Source organism: Chiroxiphia lanceolata, chromosome 8 (assembly GCF_009829145.1).
Source record: "Chiroxiphia lanceolata isolate bChiLan1 chromosome 8, bChiLan1.pri, whole genome shotgun sequence".
Taxonomy (NCBI): domain Eukaryota; kingdom Metazoa; phylum Chordata; class Aves; order Passeriformes; family Pipridae; genus Chiroxiphia; species Chiroxiphia lanceolata.
In genome coordinates, this window is record NC_045644.1 from 14731850 (window position 1) to 14750985 (window position 19136).

At 61.7% G+C, this 19136-nt stretch overlaps 4 protein-coding genes across 5 annotated transcripts; 3 read left to right on the top strand and 1 right to left on the bottom strand.

Moving 5' to 3' along the window:
• Positions 1-523: 523 nt before the first annotated feature.
• On the top strand, positions 524-3590 carry ANKRD2 (ankyrin repeat domain 2). The gene is given in 10 exon segments (XM_032695454.1): positions 524-972; positions 974-1108; positions 1498-1611; positions 1691-1852; positions 2023-2130; positions 2313-2411; positions 2636-2734; positions 2865-2963; positions 3215-3313; positions 3403-3590. Coding segments are annotated over 10 exon segments (1155 nt in total). The 5' UTR covers positions 524-837; the 3' UTR covers positions 3508-3590.
• A 770-nt stretch (positions 3591-4360) lies between these two features.
• HOGA1 (4-hydroxy-2-oxoglutarate aldolase 1) lies at positions 4361-7398 on the top strand. 2 transcript variants are annotated; one of them, XM_032694916.1, is made up of 7 exons: positions 4361-4659; positions 5302-5430; positions 5507-5634; positions 5747-5881; positions 6039-6150; positions 6320-6453; positions 7024-7398. In XM_032694916.1, the coding sequence occupies exons 1-7, from the start codon at positions 4431-4433 to the stop codon at positions 7171-7173; spliced, it is 1017 nt and encodes a 338-aa protein (XP_032550807.1). In that variant the 5' UTR covers positions 4361-4430; the 3' UTR covers positions 7174-7398. The 2 variants fall into 2 exon arrangements, with proteins under 2 accessions (XP_032550807.1, XP_032550808.1); XM_032694917.1 differs by having other exon boundaries at positions 4362-4659; positions 6054-6150.
• Positions 7399-7469: 71 nt separating this feature from the next.
• Positions 7470-10921, bottom strand: MORN4 (MORN repeat containing 4). Its single transcript, XM_032695212.1, has 5 exons — positions 10791-10921; positions 9274-9371; positions 9064-9178; positions 8873-8982; positions 7470-8716 (listed from the first exon to the last, which is right to left on the bottom strand). Exons 2-5 carry the CDS (start codon positions 9338-9340, stop codon positions 8568-8570), a joined length of 441 nt encoding a protein of 146 aa, XP_032551103.1. The 5' UTR covers positions 9341-9371; positions 10791-10921; the 3' UTR covers positions 7470-8567.
• A 419-nt stretch (positions 10922-11340) lies between these two features.
• Positions 11341-18649, top strand: PI4K2A (phosphatidylinositol 4-kinase type 2 alpha). Its single transcript, XM_032695210.1, has 9 exons — positions 11341-11773; positions 14286-14486; positions 14713-14844; positions 14929-15082; positions 15669-15730; positions 16163-16262; positions 16517-16650; positions 16929-16988; positions 17116-18649. The coding sequence occupies exons 1-9, from the start codon at positions 11381-11383 to the stop codon at positions 17275-17277; spliced, it is 1398 nt and encodes a 465-aa protein (XP_032551101.1). The 5' UTR covers positions 11341-11380; the 3' UTR covers positions 17278-18649.
• The last annotated feature ends 487 nt before the right edge of the window (positions 18650-19136 follow it).

Consider the following 19136-nt stretch of genomic DNA (forward strand, 5'->3'; position numbering starts at 1 on the left):
TGCCCTGGGGCCGGGTGGGACAGTCCATGGAGGGGGAAAACCCCAGGACCACCTTCATGGCCTGTCCTTTTAAAAATAGTGCCTTTGTCACCTGAGGGTGGCCCTGGGGACTGCTCAGGAGGGTGACAGTGACGTGTTGCCATCTGTCCCTCCCCCGGGTCCTGTGCTGGGGGATAGTGCCCAGCGCATTAACTGTTCCGGCACAGGGCAGTGCTGGCCTCATCTTACAAAGGGAGAGTGCTCAGAAGGGTTGAACAATGTTCCTGCTGCCGGGAATAGCTGCCAGCTCTGCCTGTTAGCTCCATGTGAGGCCAGTCCTGCTACCAGGCTGCCGTGTGCAGTGGAGGAGGCCGGACAGCCACAGAGACCCTTGGCAGGGCTGCTCGGAATGTTCCACACCTGAGGTCATCCTCTAAAGCAGCACAGAGGGGCCATGACTTCTGGCATCCCATGCTGTCTGCTGCTGGCTGAGAGGCTTGAGAGGACCACTGCCTCCTGTGGGAGTGGGTAGCCCTCCCAGTCCCAGGTGCCAGGAAGCCTTGGGCAACGCTGGTAGCTGCTGCAGCATCTAGTTGCACAGAGATGGGGTAAAGGGAACTATGGGGAGCTTCTTGGATGCCTAGAACGGGTTGCACAGGCATTGTGCCTACGGGATGACCCCATATCATGTCTCTGCTCTGCTGAGCCCCTCTTGACTGGCTGCCATGAGTTCTGTGTACCCCAGCTCCCTATTACAAACACGAGAGTCCTGGGCAACCTGTGGGGTGTCAATGGGTCTCTTTAAGAGCGGGGCTGGAAAGGTGAGTCAGGGCCACCAGAAAGCAGGAGGGTGAGCTCATGGCAAAGCTGCCCCAGTCATGTGGAGCAGCCACAGCTGTTGGTGCCCTTGGGCTGTGGAACGGAGGGGCCGGCAGCATAAAGCCCCACAGCCAGTGGAGCTGCCGGCAGCACCAGGAGCCAGGACCGGGCACTCCCTGCCTGTGGTAGCAAGGAGAAAAGGATACATCCTGCACGGGACTGTGTGCTGTGGGCAGACATGGAGCTGGATGTGGAACGGGCCAAGGAGCTCATCGAGCAGAAGCTGGCAGAGGAGGAGGAAGAGGAGAAGGTGGGTCCATACCACAGGGGGACCTGCCTGGGCTGTGGCAGGGACCCCCATTGCGCGGCGTCCATCCTTAGGGACTCGGATGTGAAGAGCTGGCACCGACCTTGCCATCCTGGGGGATGCAGTGAGGTAGCCAAGGGCTCTCGGGGAAATCGGGTTCCCAACTTGGCAGCTCTTGCCCATGGGGCAAAGCTGAGCAGTGGGCAGGTGCCCAGCTTGCCAAGTAGGATGAGTGGGCAAGTGCAAACCCAAGGGCTGTCAGGCAGCCTGTAGAGCTCAGTGGTGAGCGGGGAGCTGTGTCCAGAGCCACATGCACCGGCAGGCTAGGAATGGAGGCAGTGGGGCTGCTCTGTGGCCCAGCCGGGACCACGCAGCCCCCTCTGCCTGTGCAGAGACCCAAAGGGAATGGTGCATGGGAGCCGCCAGCTGTGGAGCGGATGAACACACCTGAGCTGGAGGAGGAGAAACGCCATGGCCCCAGGAACCGGGGCCTCGAGGCCATCAAGGTGAGGGGGTTGGGGTGCAGGGGGGCTAGAGGTAGCTGGGCACAGAGAAGTCAAACGGTGCACTGCATGTCCTCACTAGGGTCAGGAGAGGGTGCGGAAGAGTTCAGTGGATCTGCGGCGAGAGATCATCGATGTGGGGAGCATCCAACGACTCATTGAACTCCGCAAGCAGCGTCGGCAGCGCCGGGCAGAGCGGGCGGCCACCCCCGAGCCCCCCCAGCCACCTGAACCCCTGGAGATTGTACGTCAGTGGGTCCCAGGCTGTGGGAGGGGGCTGGAGCACCCACGGGCCACTCCCAGGTCACCCTGCCAGTCAGGGACCTCCCTGGGGAAGCAGGGCAGGGACACCCGACGTTGTCTCCTCTCCTGCACCCCTGTGATGCCCCAGCCCTGAGCCTGTCCCACTGCCAGGTGGGTCCTGTGGAGCCAGAGACCTTCCTGCGAGCCGCCGTTCAGGGCAAGATGCATGTCATTGAGAAGTTCCTGGCAGATGGTGGCCCCGCTGACACATGTGATGAGGTAGCATCCCCGACAAGCACTGTGTGCCCTCTGCCTGGAGGTACCCTGGCACCATGTCCCACAACCATGCCCTGGCATGCCTGTGGGCAGGGGCTGGGACCCCTGGGACAGGGCTAGAGGTACAACCAGACTGGGCGAGGGGAGGATGGATCTGTCCACCAATGTGGCACCTTGTTCCCCAGTTCCACCGCACAGCCCTGCACCGCTCCTCTCTGGAGGGACACATGGATATCCTGCAGAAGCTGCTGGACAGTGGGGCCACAGTTGACTTCAGGGACCGGGTGAGGCTGCATCCTGAGCCCAGCTCCATGATGTCTGAGCCTCTGGGCATGGTGCAGTAGGAACTACAGTAGGATTGAGGTCCCTGCAATGGGGCAATGGGGCAGCACTCTCCCTGCCACAGAGGTTCAGCTGCAAGTTCAGCTTGGGCACAGGGACCAGCTGGAGTGGGGGATGAACACGGGGTGGGGGTGTCCCCTGCCATAACATACTCCTGTGTGCCCAGCTGGACTGCACTGCCATGCACTGGGCCTGCCGGGGCGGGCACCTGGATGCTGTCAAGCTGCTGCAGGACCATGGGGCAGACCTCAACGTGAAGGACAAGGTGAGCAGGGCAGAGCTCGGGGTCACAGGGTTGGGGGCAGGGGCATACCCTGGGCGACTGGGCTGGCCCTGTGCTGAGTTAGCAGGAGTGGGTGATGATCCCCCCCTTGATGTCCACCTCCCCTCTCAAGCTGCTCAGCACACCCCTCCATGTGGCCACCCGGACCGGACACCTTGACATTGTGGAGCACCTCATCCACTGTGGGGTGGATATCAATGCCCCAGACAGGGTAAGTGCTGGCACTCCTGGACAACACTGATCCCCCTCCCTTGGTTGACCCCTCCAAAGGCTCCTAGCACCCACAGTGGGGCACATCTGGGCACACACATCCCTGCCCCAGGGTGGTGGCAGCCACAGCCAGGGCTGGGACAAGCACTGTTCTCTTGTCCTCATGCGGGAGTGGATGTGCTGGGAGCTGGGGACAGTCAAGGGATCCCTGTCCCTGGACCACAATCCCCAGTGAGGCTGTGTCTCTCACAGGAAGGGGACACTGCGCTGCATGATGCTACACGGCTCAGTCGCTACAAAATCATCAAAAAGCTGATCCTGCATGGGGCTGACATGATGGCCAAGAACGAGGTGAGCATGGGGGGCTAGCACCAAGGCCATTTGCTGACCCACCGTGTTGCACCACCCCAGCCCCAGCTCCTCTCTGCTTGCTCTTGCAGGCTGGCAAGACCCCGACAGACCTGGTGCAGCAGTGGCAGCTGGACACTCGCCAGGCACTGGAGACCAAGGAGCAGCCACAGGGGGAGATGGAGGTCCCTGCATGATGGCACCAGGAAAGGACCAAGGATCAGGCTTGGCTCCAAGGATGAGACTTGTCTGTGTCAATAAAAGTCGTCAAAGAGCAGCATTCAACTCCAGAGTGCTGTGGGGCTGGGCAGCCTGTGCTGGTGTTGATGGGCCTGGGGAAGCTGGGTTATCCCAGGAGCAGGTTATCTAGCAGCATGATGAGCCCTGCCTCCTATCACAGGAACTCAAGTGTTGGTGACATCATGATGCCAGGACACAAGTGGTTCAAGGGCAGGAATCCTTGCTGCAGGACACCCTGGTTGCTCACAGTCCTTTAAAGTACCACCTGGGCAAGCTCAGGGAGGAAAAATTCGTGGAGGGCAGCTCAACTCAAGTCCACGTGGTGCTGGCAGCTGGGACCGTGCCAGAGAGCAGCAATTGTACCCCTGCTGGGCAGCCACTCTGTGGGGCTGGATGGCTGCTCGTCCTCCTGCCTTCCCCACTGGAGCTATCCCTGGGGACACATGACCCTTTGCAGGCTGGGACCTTTCTGCTCAGTGCAGTGCTCACTACTCCCAACCCAGAAATGCTCCCACTCACCTGTTTACAGGAGACCCTACACTAACAGCTGAGGCAGGTGGTCCCTGCCCACAGCCCCTGGACTACCTGCAATGCCTGGTCCCTCCCTGGTCCCGCAGTCCAGCCCTGTAGGAGGCAGAGGGACGGCTGCCAGGGCTGGCAAACAGAAAGGAAAGCACAGCTGGAGTGGCTGGGGCTCACCTGGATGGTTGCTGAGCTCCTGCAGCCAGCTCCTGGCGTGGGGAAGAGCATCCTGAGCTCAGCTGGTACCACCCCCCATGTCATCTGCCCAGCAGGGTTGCGGGTCTCTCACGTGCCTGGTCAAACATTAACAGCCCTCAGTGGGGCAGGCAGCACAGCCAGCGGCAGCACCCAGACCACCATGGCATTCAGCACCCGCCTCACCTCGTCTCTCTGGCCCACCCTGGCAGCTCTGCACTGGACACCCCCCAGGCAGTGCCGGGGGCTCAGCACTCCCCAGGGACCAGAGCCCTCACTTGACCTCAGGGGCATCTTCCCACCCCTCGCCACCCCCTTCTCACCCACACAGGAGGTGGACTATGCCCAGCTGGAGGGGAACCTGTCCCGCTACGCCAGCATCCCCTTCCGAGGTAAGTGTTGCCTGCGCTCCCTCTCTGTGCAGGCTCCTGTCGGATCCCTGCCCACCATAGAGGCTGTGTGGCAGTGTGTGGGCAGCCTGCCAGCTTCCCAAGGGTGCTCAGCCTCCAGCCGGACTTTGTTCCAGAGCTGGCAACTCCTCGGGTGACCCGTCTGGGGCCTTTTGCATGGCACGTGCCTGGACACATGTGTGTGTCCTTGCACACCCCCATCGCATGCCAGCGTGTGCTTGCATGCACACTCCACACATGTGCAGGCTTGCACACATCCTCCACATGTAGGTGTAGCTGCAGGCTTGCATCTACCCTGTGCCCTGTGGATGTGCTTGCACTCCTGTGCACACTCACACACATTCATGGGATATGTATCTGTTGATTGTCCAGGGTGGATGGATGATAGGACAGGGGCTGCAGAAGAGGCTGGGGGTTGCAGGGATGTGCCCTGGGGTCTCCTCTCTTCTGACCAGAGGGTCTGGGGCTGCAGGGATGTAGGCGGAAGAGGGCATACTGTGGGCTGCATAGAGCCTTGATTGGGTGCCAGCAGCAAAGAAGGGAGTGAGAGTGATGGGGGTACCTGGAAGTCCTGGTACCCTGCCCATGTGCCCAAGCCCTGCTCTCCCCACACTTGTGTTCCAGGACTGGTGGTGCTGGGTTCCAATGGGGAGTATCCCTACCTGGCGCCCCGTGAGCGGCTGGAGGTGGTGAGCAGCGTGCGCCGGGCTCTGCCCAGGGACCGCCTGCTGCTGGCTGGCTCAGGCTGTGAATGTGAGTGCCTGCATGGGCAGTGCCGGGGGCATGCGTCCCCTCCGGAGCACCCCTCACCCCTCTGTCTCGTCCCCAGCCACCCAGGCCACCATTGAGATGACTGTCAGCATGGCAGAGGCGGGGGCTGATGTGGCGCTGGTTGTGACACCTTGCTATTACCGGGGCGCCATGACCAGTGCTGCCCTGGTCCATCACTACACGGAGGTGAGCCATGTCCAGGGCTTGTGGCAGACTCAGCTGGGGCAGCAGCATGCAGAGCATGTTCAACGCGTCTCCAACCCACCCAAGCTGCTGAGCTCTGTCTGGCTGCCTGCAGGTCGGTGATGCATCCCCCATCCCCGTGGTGCTCTACAGTGTCCCTGCCAACACTGGCCTGGACCTGCCCATGGAGGCTGTCATCACCCTGGCTCAGCACCCCAACATCATTGGGATCAAGGACAGCGGTGGGGATGTGAGTGGAGCAGGGCTTTCCTAGGGCTGGCTGCCACCAAACCTGGCCCCAAGTTGGAAAGAGGGAGCTGGGACTTGCAACCCTTCCCCAGACCCCAGCACTGCTGGCAGGAACCATGTGGTGAGGGAGACCAGGTGATGCCTGCTCCAGGGCACAGTGTGTCTTTCCCCAGATCACCCGCATGGGGCTGATGGTCCACAAGACAAGGCAGGAGGATTTCCAGGTGCTGGCAGGATCGGCTGGCTTCCTGCTGGCAAGCTACGCTGTGGGTAGGTGCAGCTGCCCCTCCTTGGCTGGGGGCACAGGGTGGTGCCCTGGGGACACTGGCAGAGACTGGCATGCGGGTAGGGGGAGGCAGGTAAGGGGTGGTGATGCCTGGGAGGTGCTGGCTGGGCACAGCATGCCACGCTGGCTGCCAGTGTGCCCTGGTGTCTCTAGGTGCATCTGGGGGTGTCTGTGCCCTCGCCAACATCCTGGGGGCCCCCCTGTGCCAGCTGGACCGCCTGTGCCGTAAGGGCCAGTGGCAGGAGGCCCGTGACCTGCAGCACCGTCTCATCGAGCCCAACACAGCAGTGAGCAGACAGCACCGCTGGGATGCTGAGGGGAAGGGGTGCCAGGCCATGGCAGAGCCAAGGGGAGGCAAAAGATGGAAGTCCCTGGGGCTGCAGGGGGTGGAGCAGTGGTTCAGGGCGACAGGATAGCACAGCACCTGGCCAGTGAGCTGGGCCAGGCTGGAGGTGACAGGGTGGGAAATGCCAGCCCTGCCATGTTAAGGAACTGCATGTCCACTGGCAGTGGGCACCTGCCTGACCCACTCTGAGAGCCTTGCTGGCTATTTATAGGCAACAATAGGGGGAAGAACTGCTCCTCCCCAGGCCCCCCAGCCCACTGTGGAGTGGCCTGTCCCTGCTGCAATGAGCCCACTGTGCCACAGGGCTGCTCCCTGGTGGAGCTGTGCTCTGCACCCCCATCCCACAGTGGGCAGTTCATGGGGTGCTGCGGTCACCTCACACCCTGCCCAGCCTTGCAGCCCCACATGTGGAGGGCAGGAGTGATGGTGAGCAAGGAGCAGGGGCTGCAAAGCAGAGCCCACAAAGCATGCTGGCCCATGGGAGCAAGCTCCTGCATCCTCCCTCCCACAGGTCACCCGCCGGTTCGGAGTTCCAGGGCTGAAGAAGGCCATGGAGTGGTTTGGCTACTACGGAGGTCCCTGCCGTGCACCCCTGGCCCCACTGAGCCCTGCCCAGGTTGAAGAGCTGAGGAACACCTTCAGCACCAATGGTTGGTTGTAAGAGGTGCCCCATCTTCCCCTTCCCACACTGGGAAGGCACAGGAGTCAGGGACCCCAGGAACTGGGGACATGGTGGGGACACTGGGACATGGCTGCGCTGGGCAGAGTGGGTAAAGGGGGCAACCCCTCACCAGCCTGCATCCCTGCCAGCCCCCAGGGGCCTGCTGTCCTCACCTGGGAAGGGGTGGATGCTTGTGCCATGAATAAAATGGCTGTCCTCCCTCTGTGTCTGCAGTCCTGCCTGGACAAGCTCCCTGCCCCGTCCCTGCTCCCGGCAAAAAGGACATGGCACAGGCGTTTGGCAACATGGTTTACTCAGCTGAGGCCCGTGCAGGCAGCAGCACAAGGCAGGGTCACGGCAAGGCACGGGACCGGTGTGGGCAGAGACCGGCAGGGAGGGTATTGCCCCTGCGGCCCCGCACCAGGCAGTGAGGGCTTCCAGGACCCTGCACCACAGCCAGCCGGACCACACCAGGGGTGAAGGTGAGCATGCAGCAGAGAGATGAAGGATGCATGTGGAGGGCAAAATGGGGAGCTGCGTTCCCCCTGCCTGCCCCTTCGCCATGCCTCTATACCCTTCCACCCTGCCCAGGCCCCCCACTCCAGTCCTGCCACCCCACTCAGCCCTGCTTGTGACCCTCATACCAGGCTCCTGCTGACCCTGTTCCTTGCTCCCACCCTCCACCAGCATGCAGCAGATATGAGCCAGACTGGGCATCTCCCCATCCCCCTTGGTGGGGATGCTGCTGCTGGTGTTGCCAAGGCAGTAGGTGAGGCGGATTAGCACAGGGATGAGGGGAATACAGCCCATCGGCTGGCCTCAAGAGCAGGCTGGGTTCTTCCGGGACGTCATGCCACCCTACCCAGGGCATGCAGGGGGATGGCCAGTCACCCAGAACTGAGGGTACAGACCACAGCGTGCCCAGGGTACCTATCCTGCCTCCAGACCAGGGCAGCAAAGCGAGCCAGGAGCTGCCCCTCTGGGGGCACATTGTCCAGCCAGCAGCTCCCAGCCAAGGCACCCTGGCAGTGGGGTCAGGGACCAGCCCCTGTCCCACTGCTCCATCCTCTGCAGCAGGTTTGCAGCCCTAGTGGCCCACAGTCTTTCTGGGAGACAGAGAGGCCAAGCTCCAACCACCCTGCCCTCCTGCTGCTCCAGCAGGTGCCAGGGCTACAGCCAGAAAGAGAAGGCACCATGGCTGCCCCGGGGCACTTGGGTGGAGAGTGGAGGGTCCCATCCCCTCCAGCAGCAGGGGTTTGGCAGCAGGATGCTTGGTGGGGACAAAGGGCAAGGAGGCACCCAGCAGTGCCACATCCCTGCTCCAGGGCCAGCAGGGCCAGCCAGTGCCCAAGTAGAGGGGTCCCTGCTCTGGTGGAAGGGGATTTGGGGCACCGTCATGCTGTCAGGTTGTGGGCAGACTTGGAGGCACCCTGGGCTCTCTGGATGATGGCTGTGCATTTCTCCCGCCGCAGCAGCTTGTTGTTCTCAAAGAAGCCCTCATTGCGGGGCACCCCGTGAGAGCCGTCAGGGAAAGTCAGGAGACCTGGGAAGAGGAGGGAAGGTCTGGGAGTGAAGGGGCAGGGAGAAGCACCCACTGGGGATGGGGGCAGGGGATGAAAGGACAAACTGGGAGATGCTGGAAGGGGCTGTGCTGAGCAGGGGCTCTGTGGATGCCTGCACCATGCCACCAGGCACTCACCGAAGCCGTACACACGCCCGCCTTTGAACTCGCCCTCAAAGGTCATGTTGTCGCAGCGTGTAAAGACTCCAACGCCATTGAACTTGCCCTGCACAAACTCCCCCTCATATCTGAGTGGGGAGGAGCTCCTGAGGCAGCAGCTCCCCACAGCAAGTGGGGGTGCCCAGGGAGGTGTACGTAGGAGTGCCCACCTGGAGCCGTCAGAGAAGGTGAGCACTCCACAGCCGTGGAACAGCCCGTTCTCAAAGTGCCCCACGTAGGCGGTGCCGTCGGAAAACGTCAGCTGCCCAATGCCGTGCCTGCGACCTAGGTGAGGGCAGAAATGGGCAGTGCTGGACAGAGGCAGGACCTACCCCCATGTGGAGCTAGGCAGGGATATGGGGGCTGCTGCCCCATCTCACCTTCCTTCCACTCGCCGCGGTACTCCTCCCCGCTGGAGTAGGTGAAGGAGCCTTTAGTCAGTGTCATGGCAACAGCCTCCGGCAAAGCAGGGCAAGAGCTGGCGGGAAGAGGCACAGAGAGCTGTTGGGCAGGGAGAGCAGTCTAGCCTGCCCAGAGCCCCTGCATCCCTTAATCTCACAGAGATGAGAGGCACCTGTCTGCCCCGGGGATGGCTCTGCTGCGGCATGGTGCAGATGAGGAGGTGACCCCAGGAGCACAGCCACCCTGCCTGGGCTCTGAAACCCCAGCTGCCAGGTTCGGGTTGCTGCCCGCCCCACTGCAGGGTTCAGGGCAATGTGAGCCCACGGGGGTCACAGCCCTGTGAAATGTGAGTGAACAGCAGGAAGAGCAGTGTGGCAGGAGCTGTCTGTCTCCGGCCTGGCACTCAGGCAGAATCCCACGGGTCCTGCACCATGCAGGCTCAGGCCAGGGGTCTGGGCAGTTCCAGGCAGAAACAAGCATTTTGGAGAGGAGAGGCTGGGTTGTGCTTGGTGCCAGCTCTTCAGGGGAGGGAACAGAGAGCTTGTGGCGTTTCCAGCTCCAGCATCAAGGATGGGCAAACCTGGCTCACTCCCAAGGATGGGAGGCCGCTCCTCCTAAAAAGGACAGCGGAGAGAGGACCCTGAGGCTTCAGGGCTTTACTCCACTACTCAGAGCTTGCAAACCTGCCTGCAGACAGCAAGCAGCACTCGGAAACTGTACTCCCCTAGAGCCGCTGCCACGCAGCACAGCCCTCCCCAGCACACAGGGAAGGCACCAGCATGGAGACAGCCCCGCGGGCGGGCTGGGCGCTGCCTCTCCCGCAGCTGCCGGTGCGGCTCAAGCGGTGCCCGTGACGGGAAGGGACTCCCCGCATGCAAAGGGAAGTGTATCTGCTCACACTCTGCTGCGAACCACCCGAGCGGTGCGTGCTGAGCCACGCGAACCCAGGAGCACAGCAGGAACTTGCCAAGGCTTTGTGTCCAGAGAAATGGCCCCAGGCGAGGCGAGCAGCGACTGAACAGTGCTCTCTGCCGATGGCAGCACCCGGGAGCTCATCGCCGGCTCGCAGCCCGCAGCCTACCCAGCCGTGCCAGGCAGAGGGGCGGGGGCTGCTGGGGGCTGCGAACTCCGCCAGCACGGCCTGTGACACTTCACGGGGGACGGGCGGCTCCACGACTTGGAGCTCCTGAGGCCGGGAGTGTGCCCGGAGGCGTGACGGCGCCCACGGTGAAGGCACCCACATCCTGTCGCGTCCATGCACCCACGGGGGATGCACTCGCACGCCGTCGTGTCCATGCACCCACACCCTGCCGTGTCCATGCATCCACGGGGGATGCACCCGCACGCCGTCGTGTCCATGCACCCACACCCTGCCGTGTCCATGCACCCATGGCCGATGCACGCACGCCCCACCAGCGGGACGCTCGTGGCGATGGTCGCACCGGGGGCGGTGCGGGCGGTGCGAGCGGCGCAGGGGCCTGCGGCCCGCGCTCACCTGGCTCCGCGCTGTCCGCCCGCACCGCTCCCCACCAGGTCCCGCCAAGGGGCGGTGGCCGCCACCGCCCCTTCCAGCACCCGCCCCGCCGGGCGGTACCACGCCGCCAGCGTCCATCCCCGCTCGCCGTTGGCTGTCTCCACAGCAACCGCTAGCAACGCGGCTGCTAATTGGCCAAGTCCGCAGCACACCCTCGCTCTCCGCCATCTTTGTGTGGGGCAAGGCGCTCCCCACCCGGGCGTGTCTGCGGAGGAGCAGCACCCTCCCGCCTCCGCCATCTTTGTGAAGGGCAGCAGTCGTCTCTGCTGCTCCAGGGCGGCCATTTTTATGTGGGGCACTGGCGCCAGCCGCCACAGCGGGGGCGTGAGGGCGATGAACGCCCGCACGGCACCCAGGACGGGCGGTGAGAGGCGCAGGGGCCTCCGGGCTGGTCCCACCGGCACCACGGCCGCACTCACCGCCCCGCTCTCCGTCGCAGTGCCTCAACTGGGCGTGGCGCGGCGGGGGGTGGGGCAGCCAACGGGGCGCGGCGGCGCGGTGACGCGCCGGAAGCGGCAGCGGCAGCGCGGCGGGGCCGGGCGGGCGGCGCGATGGACGAGACGAGCCCGCTGGTGTCGCCGGAGCGGGCGCAGGGTCCCGACTACGGGCTGCCGGGGGGTGCTGTGCGCACCCTCCCGCCCGCCGCACCCCTCCCGCCCTCCCCTCCCGGCTCTCCCGGCGGTCGCGACCGCGAGCGGCAGCCGCTGCTGGAGCGCGGGGCACGGGGCCCGGCGGCGGCACAGGCCCAGGCTCAGGCCCAGGCGGCGGCGCAGGCCCAAGCCCAAGCGGCGGCGGCGGCCCAGCGAGAGCGCAATGACTTCCCCGAGGATCCCGAGTTCGCCGAGGTGGTGCGGCGGGCTGAGCTGGCCAGCGAGCGCGGCATCTTTCCCGAGCGCATCTCGCAGGGCTCCAGCGGCAGCTACTTCGTCAAGGACCCGCAGGGGGTAAGCCGGGCGCGGCCCCGCGTGGCCCCCGGGGCCTGCGGGCTGCGGAGGGGTTTGCTGCAGGGAGAACTCATGGTGCTGGTCCGGGGGTTACCGGCCGTGGGGGACTGGTCTGAGCTTCCCCGGCGAGAAGTGCAGTGGGACCAGCAGCCAGAATGGGGGGTGGGTGTGTCCAAGTGCTGATTCAGCCTCTTCTGTGGCTCTCGTGCCCACAGAGGAAAGGTCACACTCTCTCCGAGGTCTGTGCATCTCCTAACCATGGTGACTCCAGCTCTAGGCCTGTGACTCTGTGAGCTGAGCTGTTTTTGGGCTGTGAGAGGAGTGAGATGTCTCCTCTGTGGCTATGTTGTTGCTATAGTGGAGGCAAAGTCCTTGGCATGTAGTTGGTCCCTCACAGACCTGGTCAGCTGTGGGGCAGTCATCTCTGTGCTGCTGATTGGATGTGTTGCAACATGGGCTGGCTTGTCTTGTGACCTGCTGCGCCCAGACCAATTACTTGAGCTGCTGCTGCTTCCTGTGACTCCCTCGCCACGTGTGTGCTGGGATGCTTCCTGAGGAGCAGGACTGGGCTCTCTCTAGTCTCTGATGTGCTCTAGTTTTCCTGCCCTGGGTGAAGCCTGGCTCCTGGGAGCTTGACAGGCAGGTCCCAGCTGAGCTGGCGGTCTCTGGGGAAATACACAGTTCCTCCTGACACTGCCTTGCTCCCTCCTGTTGCCCAGTATGAGACCTGGAGTCACTGCGGTGGGTGGCCGGATGAGCTGCCTGGGGGTGGCAGGGCAGAGGCTGCCTGGCTGTAGGAGACCCGAGCTCAAGGAGGGCTGGTGGAACATAAGTGCGAGGAGCCAAACTCTGTGTAATCCCGGCCTTGTCACCTGGCAGGTCCCCTGGACTGGACTGCCCTGCTGTCAGCAAATTTGGTGTGTGACTGGTTTCTGTCTAGGGTTGCCAAAAATGTCCCACTACTGGCATGGGAGAGAGTGCAGTGTGTGGATGTTGTGGGCAGCAGGGGGAGGATATTGGGGGGAAAACCTTTCCTCTGTGTCTGCTTCCCTGGGGGCTTCTGAGACCCGAGCTGTCCCAGCCAGGCTGTGCTGCCCAGCCCTGGGGGTTGTGGTCACCCCACTGCTGACTGTGCTCCTGTGCTGGTTGGGCTCCCTCTGCTCTGCTGCTGGCACCAGGCAGACCTGTTTTCCCTGCCAGTGCTGCTCTCGGCACAGGTCTGTCTGGAAGGGAACACTGCGCTGCCAGAACTCTGGCCGCCACTTTCCTGCTGTCCCTGCCTAGCTGGGCCTTGCTCTGCTGGAATGGCTCCATAGAACACAGGGCTCCGTCCTGCCAGAGCTCCTGACAAGCCTCTTTGCAGGCTCCTATCCAAGGACGTGTTGGCAGTTGTGTGCCTTCACGTGGGGCTGGTGAAGGGGATTGCCTGCCTGCCTGCCTAGTGGAAGTGGCTCCACCATGTGATCCTGGCTCAAGTGATCCTGTTCCCTCAAACCCTTCCTGTCCCTCTTCCTGGTGGACAAAACCTTGGTTCTGCCTGCCCTGGGCTGGCTTTTGGCCCCTGACAGACTGGGATTGCACTGGGGTTCCCTGCTGAGGTGCTGAAACTCATATTTAACTTCCACATTCTGACAAGAGCTCAGCTTGGGGAAGTGTCACCCACTCAGGCCATGACTGGCACCAGCCTTAGGGAGGAGGGCTTGTGGCGTGTGCTGCTGAGTCACTCTGGAGCAGGGGCTGCCAGCCTGGAGCTGCTGGGCAGCCCCCCAGGGATCCCTGGCCTTTGGGGACAGGTGGCCTTTCTCCTGCCCCAGCCCTTGTCTCATCTGTGTGGCTTTGCAACCCTGGCTTGGTGATGATGCAGTGCCCAGCACAAGGCTTCTGTGCCCTCTGTGCTGCTGCCTCCACTGTTGGGTCAGTGTGTGCAAGGCTGGATTGAGGGGCTGAGTGTGCTGCTGGTACCATCTGATCGCCAGTTTGAAGCCACCTGTACCCTTTCATACACAGCTGACTGGGAGAGCCAGCCCCTCTGCTGTCTCTGCTGGGCCCCCAGCACAGAGTCCTGCCTGGGCTGGTCCCTTCTCTGGTCAGTTGGGGATCAGCTCTGTTCCATGGACTTTGGAGCCAGGGCAGGAATTGCTATTCCCTCCCTTTTCTGTGTGGATGTAATGGCCAACAGTGAGCAGTACATTCTCCGGCTATCCAAAGGTTACTGGAATGGGACTGGTGTATTTACCAGGGAACTGCATCATCACCAGTGTTTTTTTCGGACAAGGTCTTTGGGCAGTACCCCGCTTTTGTGGGATGGGTCACTGGTTGGGCAGGAGTCCCTCCTATCCCCTGTTTGCCTCCCTCCTGGGAGCTGCAGGGTTTGCCTGGTCCCAGGGGTTGGTTATTGGTCCCAGTGAAGGGCTGTTCTGGGCCTGTTCCTGAATGTCCCCACTGTGTGCTGGGGGAGGTGTCCCACCTCTGCCAACTGCCTGGAATCAGCCTTCCTCTCTCCCACTCACAGAAAATCATTGGCGTCTTCAAGCCCAAGAATGAGGAGCCATACGGGCAGCTGAACCCCAAGTGGACCAAGTGGCTGCAGAAGCTGTGCTGCCCGTGCTGCTTTGGGAGAGACTGCCTGGTCCTGAACCAGGGCTACCTGTCAGAGGCAGGTGCCAGCCTGGTAGACCAAAAACTGGAACTCAACATTGTTCCCCGCACAAAGGTGAGAGGAAAGCTGCTGGGATCTTTTTCCGGGAAGGCTTTTGTGTGCTTCCACACAGCTCTGCTTGTGTCTTGTCTTGTGGCACTGCTGACCTTGTAGATTGAGATCTCAAGACCAGGACTGTTCCTGCTCTAGCTGTGTGGATGCTTGTGCTGGGCAGAGCTGTGAGAAATGCTGTGTCTTGGTTTTATCAGGCAGTCCTGTGACTGCGCTCCTGTCCCCTCAGGTGGTGTATCTGGCCAGTGAGACCTTTAACTACAGTGCCATCGACAGGGTGAAGTCCCGAGGAAAGAGGCTGGCTCTGGAGAAGGTGCCGAAAGTCGGCCAGCGCTTCAACCGCATTGGTCTGCCACCCAAGGTAGGGCTGCCAGCCTGCACACCTGCCTGCCAGCACCTCCCTGCCCTCTGTGGCCTTCCGTGACACAGCCTCTCCTTGCCTCAGGTGGGCTCCTTCCAGCTCTTTGTGGAAGGCTACAAGGATGCTGACTACTGGCTGCGGCGGTTTGAGGCTGAGCCGCTCCCGGAGAACACCAACCGGCAGCTGCTACTGCAGTTTGAGCGGCTGGTGGTGCTGGACTACATCATCAGGAACACAGGTAGGGCCAGCTGCCTGGTGTGGGATGCTGCCTGCTCCGTCATGTCCTATCATGTTGGAGAAAGGGGAGGGAGACAGGGTCTTGGTGGCTTTTCCCAGCACCTGAAATTCTTCTCAACACCACTCAGTTGCTGCCAGATGACATCTGCCTCTGGGCAGAGTGCAGCTGCTGCGGCCATCCAGCACTGGGGGCTCTGGCTGCTGGCCTGCATTCTAGCAGATCTGGATCCACCACTGTGCTTGGCTGAAAGTTTCCCAGCTGTGAGGTTCCAGGGACATCCAGAGATCCAACACCTGGCTGTGCCTCTATATCCCATCTCACAGTGGGTTCCTGAGTTCCTGCCTGGCTGGAAGGGTCGGGGTTGCACTCTGGGGCTTGCAGGCTGACCTTTCTTTTGCAAGCTGGGAATACGTGGACCTCCAGGGCTGGCTTTGTGAGGGTTAACGTGACTTCCTAGGCCCACAGCAAGTTTAAGGTCTCTGGGCCTAGAATGTCTCTGTCTCACTTCTGGGTCAGAGGAGGACTTCTGCCCAGCACAGTGCAGGGAGGCCCTGGTGGTGATGCAGCTGTTTTTATCTCCCTGCAGATCGGGGCAATGACAACTGGCTCATCAAGTATGACTGTCCCCTGGACAGCGCAGGCGTGCGGGTGAGTGGCTCCTCCTGGGCAGGGGCTACATGAGGACTCCGCTTCTGGAAGCTGACTGCTTGTCAGGCCGGACAGGAATTTCCCATCTGGGTTCCAAGCGCGTGGACTCCTGATCTTGTCTCCTGGGCCTTTTGTTACCCTTTGTGTTGGTGGTTTGTGGCCTAGTGGGACTTTGTGAGAATGCTCTGTGGGGGAAACTGGTGTTGCTGGACCTGTGAATCCTTGGAGTGAGGCCTTAGGGGGAAGCAGCTTTGTTCCCCTCCCACCTGAAACAGATTATGTTTCCCTGTGGGCAAGGGGCTATGCTACAAGGCAAGAGTCTGTTGTGCCTCTGTGGTAGCCAGGGCAAAGATCCTGGCAGCGGGGCTGGAGTGGGAGAGGGACTCTTCCTGCTAGGGGGGCCTCCTTATGACATGCTTTGCTTCCTTCCAGGACAGCGACTGGGTGGTGGTGAAGGAGCCCATCATCAAGCTGGCTGCTATAGACAACGGTTTGGCCTTTCCCTTGAAACACCCAGACTCCTGGAGAGCATGTGAGTCCCTTAGGCTGTGCCAGGACACTGTGGCAAGCCATACAACTCCATGCTTGGGCATCCTCCTTAAGGACTGTAGAGGAGAGGACTAGGGCTGTGCCTCTGCAAATCTCTGGGTTCATGGGCAGTTCCTTCTCAGCAGAGACTGTATGAAGCTGATGCTGGACCTTGGGTCCCAGATGCAGGGGATCCAGGGGCATGTGGCACCGTGCTTTGCCTTCCCGAGTTCTCATGTCTCCTGCTTCCTCCCACAGACCCCTTCTACTGGGCGTGGCTTCCCCAGGCCAAAATCCCCTTTTCACAGGAGATCAAGGACCTGATTCTTCCCAAGATCTCAGACCCCAATTTTGTTAAGGACCTGGAGGAAGATCTGTATGAGCTCTTCAAGGTGTGCTGGGGAAGTGGGTGAAGATGACATGGGAGGAAGGAAAATGGGGTTGGTGTTGGGGAGCTCCCAAGGCTGCAGGGGAAAGAACGGTGGCCAAGCTCCTGACAGTGTTTCCGGGCTGAGGCATAGCAGGGTTTTCACTGTACCAGGAGCTGAAGATTAAGCATGGGGAAAAGCAGGAAACCCATGGGACAGGGGGAGAGGCTTACTTGAGGAGCAGTCATCTTGTGCATGGCATGAGGCAGTGGATGGATCCCAGTGTGTTCTCTCTTTTGCAGAAAGACCCTGGCTTTGACAGAGGACAGTTTCACAAGCAGATTGCTGTCATGAGAGGCCAGGTAAGCTGTGTGTAGGGAAGGCAGAGGTGGAGTCTCGTCCTGCCTGTGTGGCAGGAAGGGTGCTGGAGTGGATGCTCTCTGTTGCTCCTGCAGGGCAGCTCAGGCTTTGCTCTGTTGTGCCATACAGATCCTGAACCTGACGCAGGCGCTGAAAGACGGGAAGAGCCCGCTGCACTTGGTTCAGATGCCGCCTGTGATTGTGGAAACAGCGCGTTCCCACCAGCGCTCTGCCAGTGAGTCCTACACGCAGAGCTTCCAGAGCCGGAAGCCTTTCTTCTCATGGTGGTAGCTGCGGGAGCCACAGACAGGGCTTGGCCATCTCGGACTAGCACTGCAGGAGGAGCTGGGCCATTGCTGGCTTCTGTGGCTGGGACTTGACCTTCAGGGTAGAGCGAGCAGGTGCAGCTGGAGGAACCTGCAGCTGAACTGGAGGAGCCAGGCAGGTTGGGCATGGTCCCTCCCCAGCTCCATTGGAGCTCGGTGCCCTGCCTGGGGCAGAGGCCAGGGGAGGTGTGGGAATCCGCTGAGAACTGTGGCGTGGCTGGGACCCTGCCCCTGCCTCCCTTCCTTGGCCTGCATGCGGTTCTGAGCACCTCTGCATGGGGCTGGGATGAACAGGCTTGCCAAGGCCAGGATCCGTCCGGCCCTTTACACCAGCCACTGGTCCTTTTTTTCCCACCGTGCCAGCTGCTGGGCTGGGAAGGCCTGTAGAAGGTGATACCCCCTCCCTTTCCCTAAGGGTATGGTGTACTCCTCCACTGTCCCTCCTCTGCCCCAACCCCGTGCACACTGCTTTCCTCAGGGGGAGTTCCTGCTGCCCACGGGTGCAGCGGGGACCACAATGAATGGCTGTTCTCTGGCTGGGGGCTCGAGGAGGGGACATAAGAGGGACAACACATGGGACTGGCTTGGGTGCAGTTAGACACTAAGGGGAAAGAGGTGCTGGATTATCCTTGTGAAGAGCAGGTGGCTCCCCCTCTGCTTCCCCAGTCCATTTCTCCTGCCAGGTTTCTACAGCTGCTCTCGCTTGGCTTTTTCCCCTGCTCCCAGCAAGCTGCCTGGCTGCTGTGCAGCCAGCATGGTGCCAGCCTTGTCTGTGCCTAGGGACCCCCTCGAGGGGCAGGGGTCTGCCAGGGAAGGGCTGGAGGGGCTCTTCTGCCACATGGGTGGGCACATTAGGGGACCAGCATGGACTCCTGGCTGCCTTGGAGCTGACAATCTCGCAGGCTCGCTGTGGGTGGGGGAGGCAGGGAGCCCCCCTCTCCCCAGCAGCTGCTGAGCTTGTGTTGTATGGAACAGTATCAGGGCTGCTGCCTGCACTTGCTTGCCTTGAGCTGTGGCTTCTCCTGCTGCTGGGGGAAATTGGTGTTGGGTCTTGTCCTGTTAGCCCATCCTCGGGGAGTGAGGGGGATGATGGCAGGTTGGGGCTCTGCTGTGTGGGCCTGGGAGGGGAGAGCAGCTCCCCTGTCTCCTGCAATGGGTAGGGTGCTCAGCACTGGCTGTGCAAGCACAGGGGGGCAGCAGTGGAGACCCCAGCTCCCCGGCCAGGCCCAGCTGCATCTGACTGACCCAAAATGTATTGTTCTAATGCACTGTAGAAATGTATGTAATGTATTTAAACCATGCAACTGTCTGAATAACAGCTGCTGTTTAGCCGGCCACATCTGTGTCTCTGCTGCACCCTAGAGCAGGTTGGGGCTCCTCGGACAAGGTGGCCTGGCTGGTATCCATGGATACCTGCTCAGGGATGCATTGGTCTCCCACAGCTGCAGAGTTGCTGCTGGGAAGACCCTTTCCCACAGGGTCTGCTCATGCTGGGTGTTGAGGGGGGCCAGCTGCCCAGCCTGCCCCTCAGCACCCTGTGCCTGCAAGTCCTGCACCAGCCTCTCCCAGGCCCAGTGGCTCTTGGAGAGGGAGCTTGGCCAGCTGGTCCTCCAGCAGAGAAATCTTTCCTTGGAGAATCTCTGTTTCTCTTCCGAGCAGTTCTTGTCCTGCAGGGCAGCGTGCAGCTTGTTCTCCAGCTGTCCCTGCGACTGTGCCAGGGCAGTCACTGCGAATGACCGTGCACTGGAGCACACTGCCCCTAGACGCTGTGGAGAATTCCCCACTGGAGATATTCAAGAACTGTCTGGATGAAATCCTGTGCAA

What these genes read in the sequence shown, in the direction of transcription:
- PI4K2A (XM_032695210.1), top strand. Translation starts at nt 11,381, where the DNA reads ATGGACGAGACGAGCCCGCTGGTGTCGCCGGAGCGGGCGCAGGGTCCC. An exon ending in ATCTGTATGAGCTCTTCAAG is followed by an intron (nt 16,651 to 16,928) that starts GTGTGCTGGGGA and finishes TCTCTTTTGCAG; the next exon opens with AAAGACCCTGGCTTTGACAG. An exon ending in TTGCTGTCATGAGAGGCCAG is followed by an intron (nt 16,989 to 17,115) that starts GTAAGCTGTGTG and finishes TGTGCCATACAG; the next exon opens with ATCCTGAACCTGACGCAGGC.
- HOGA1 (XM_032694916.1), top strand. Translation starts at nt 4,431, where the DNA reads ATGGCATTCAGCACCCGCCTCACCTCGTCTCTCTGGCCCACCCTGGCA. An exon ending in TGGTCCATCACTACACGGAG is followed by an intron (nt 5,635 to 5,746) that starts GTGAGCCATGTC and finishes GGCTGCCTGCAG; the next exon opens with GTCGGTGATGCATCCCCCAT. An exon ending in GCTGGCAAGCTACGCTGTGG is followed by an intron (nt 6,151 to 6,319) that starts GTAGGTGCAGCT and finishes TGGTGTCTCTAG; the next exon opens with GTGCATCTGGGGGTGTCTGT.
- MORN4 (XM_032695212.1), bottom strand. Translation starts at nt 9,340, where the DNA reads ATGACACTGACTAAAGGCTCCTTCACCTACTCCAGCGGGGAGGAGTAC. An exon ending in CCGCGGCGAGTGGAAGGAAG is followed by an intron (nt 9,179 to 9,273) that starts GTGAGATGGGGC and finishes GCCCTCACCTAG; the next exon opens with GTCGCAGGCACGGCATTGGG. An exon ending in CGGGCGTGTGTACGGCTTCG is followed by an intron (nt 8,717 to 8,872) that starts GTGAGTGCCTGG and finishes TCCTCTTCCCAG; the next exon opens with GTCTCCTGACTTTCCCTGAC.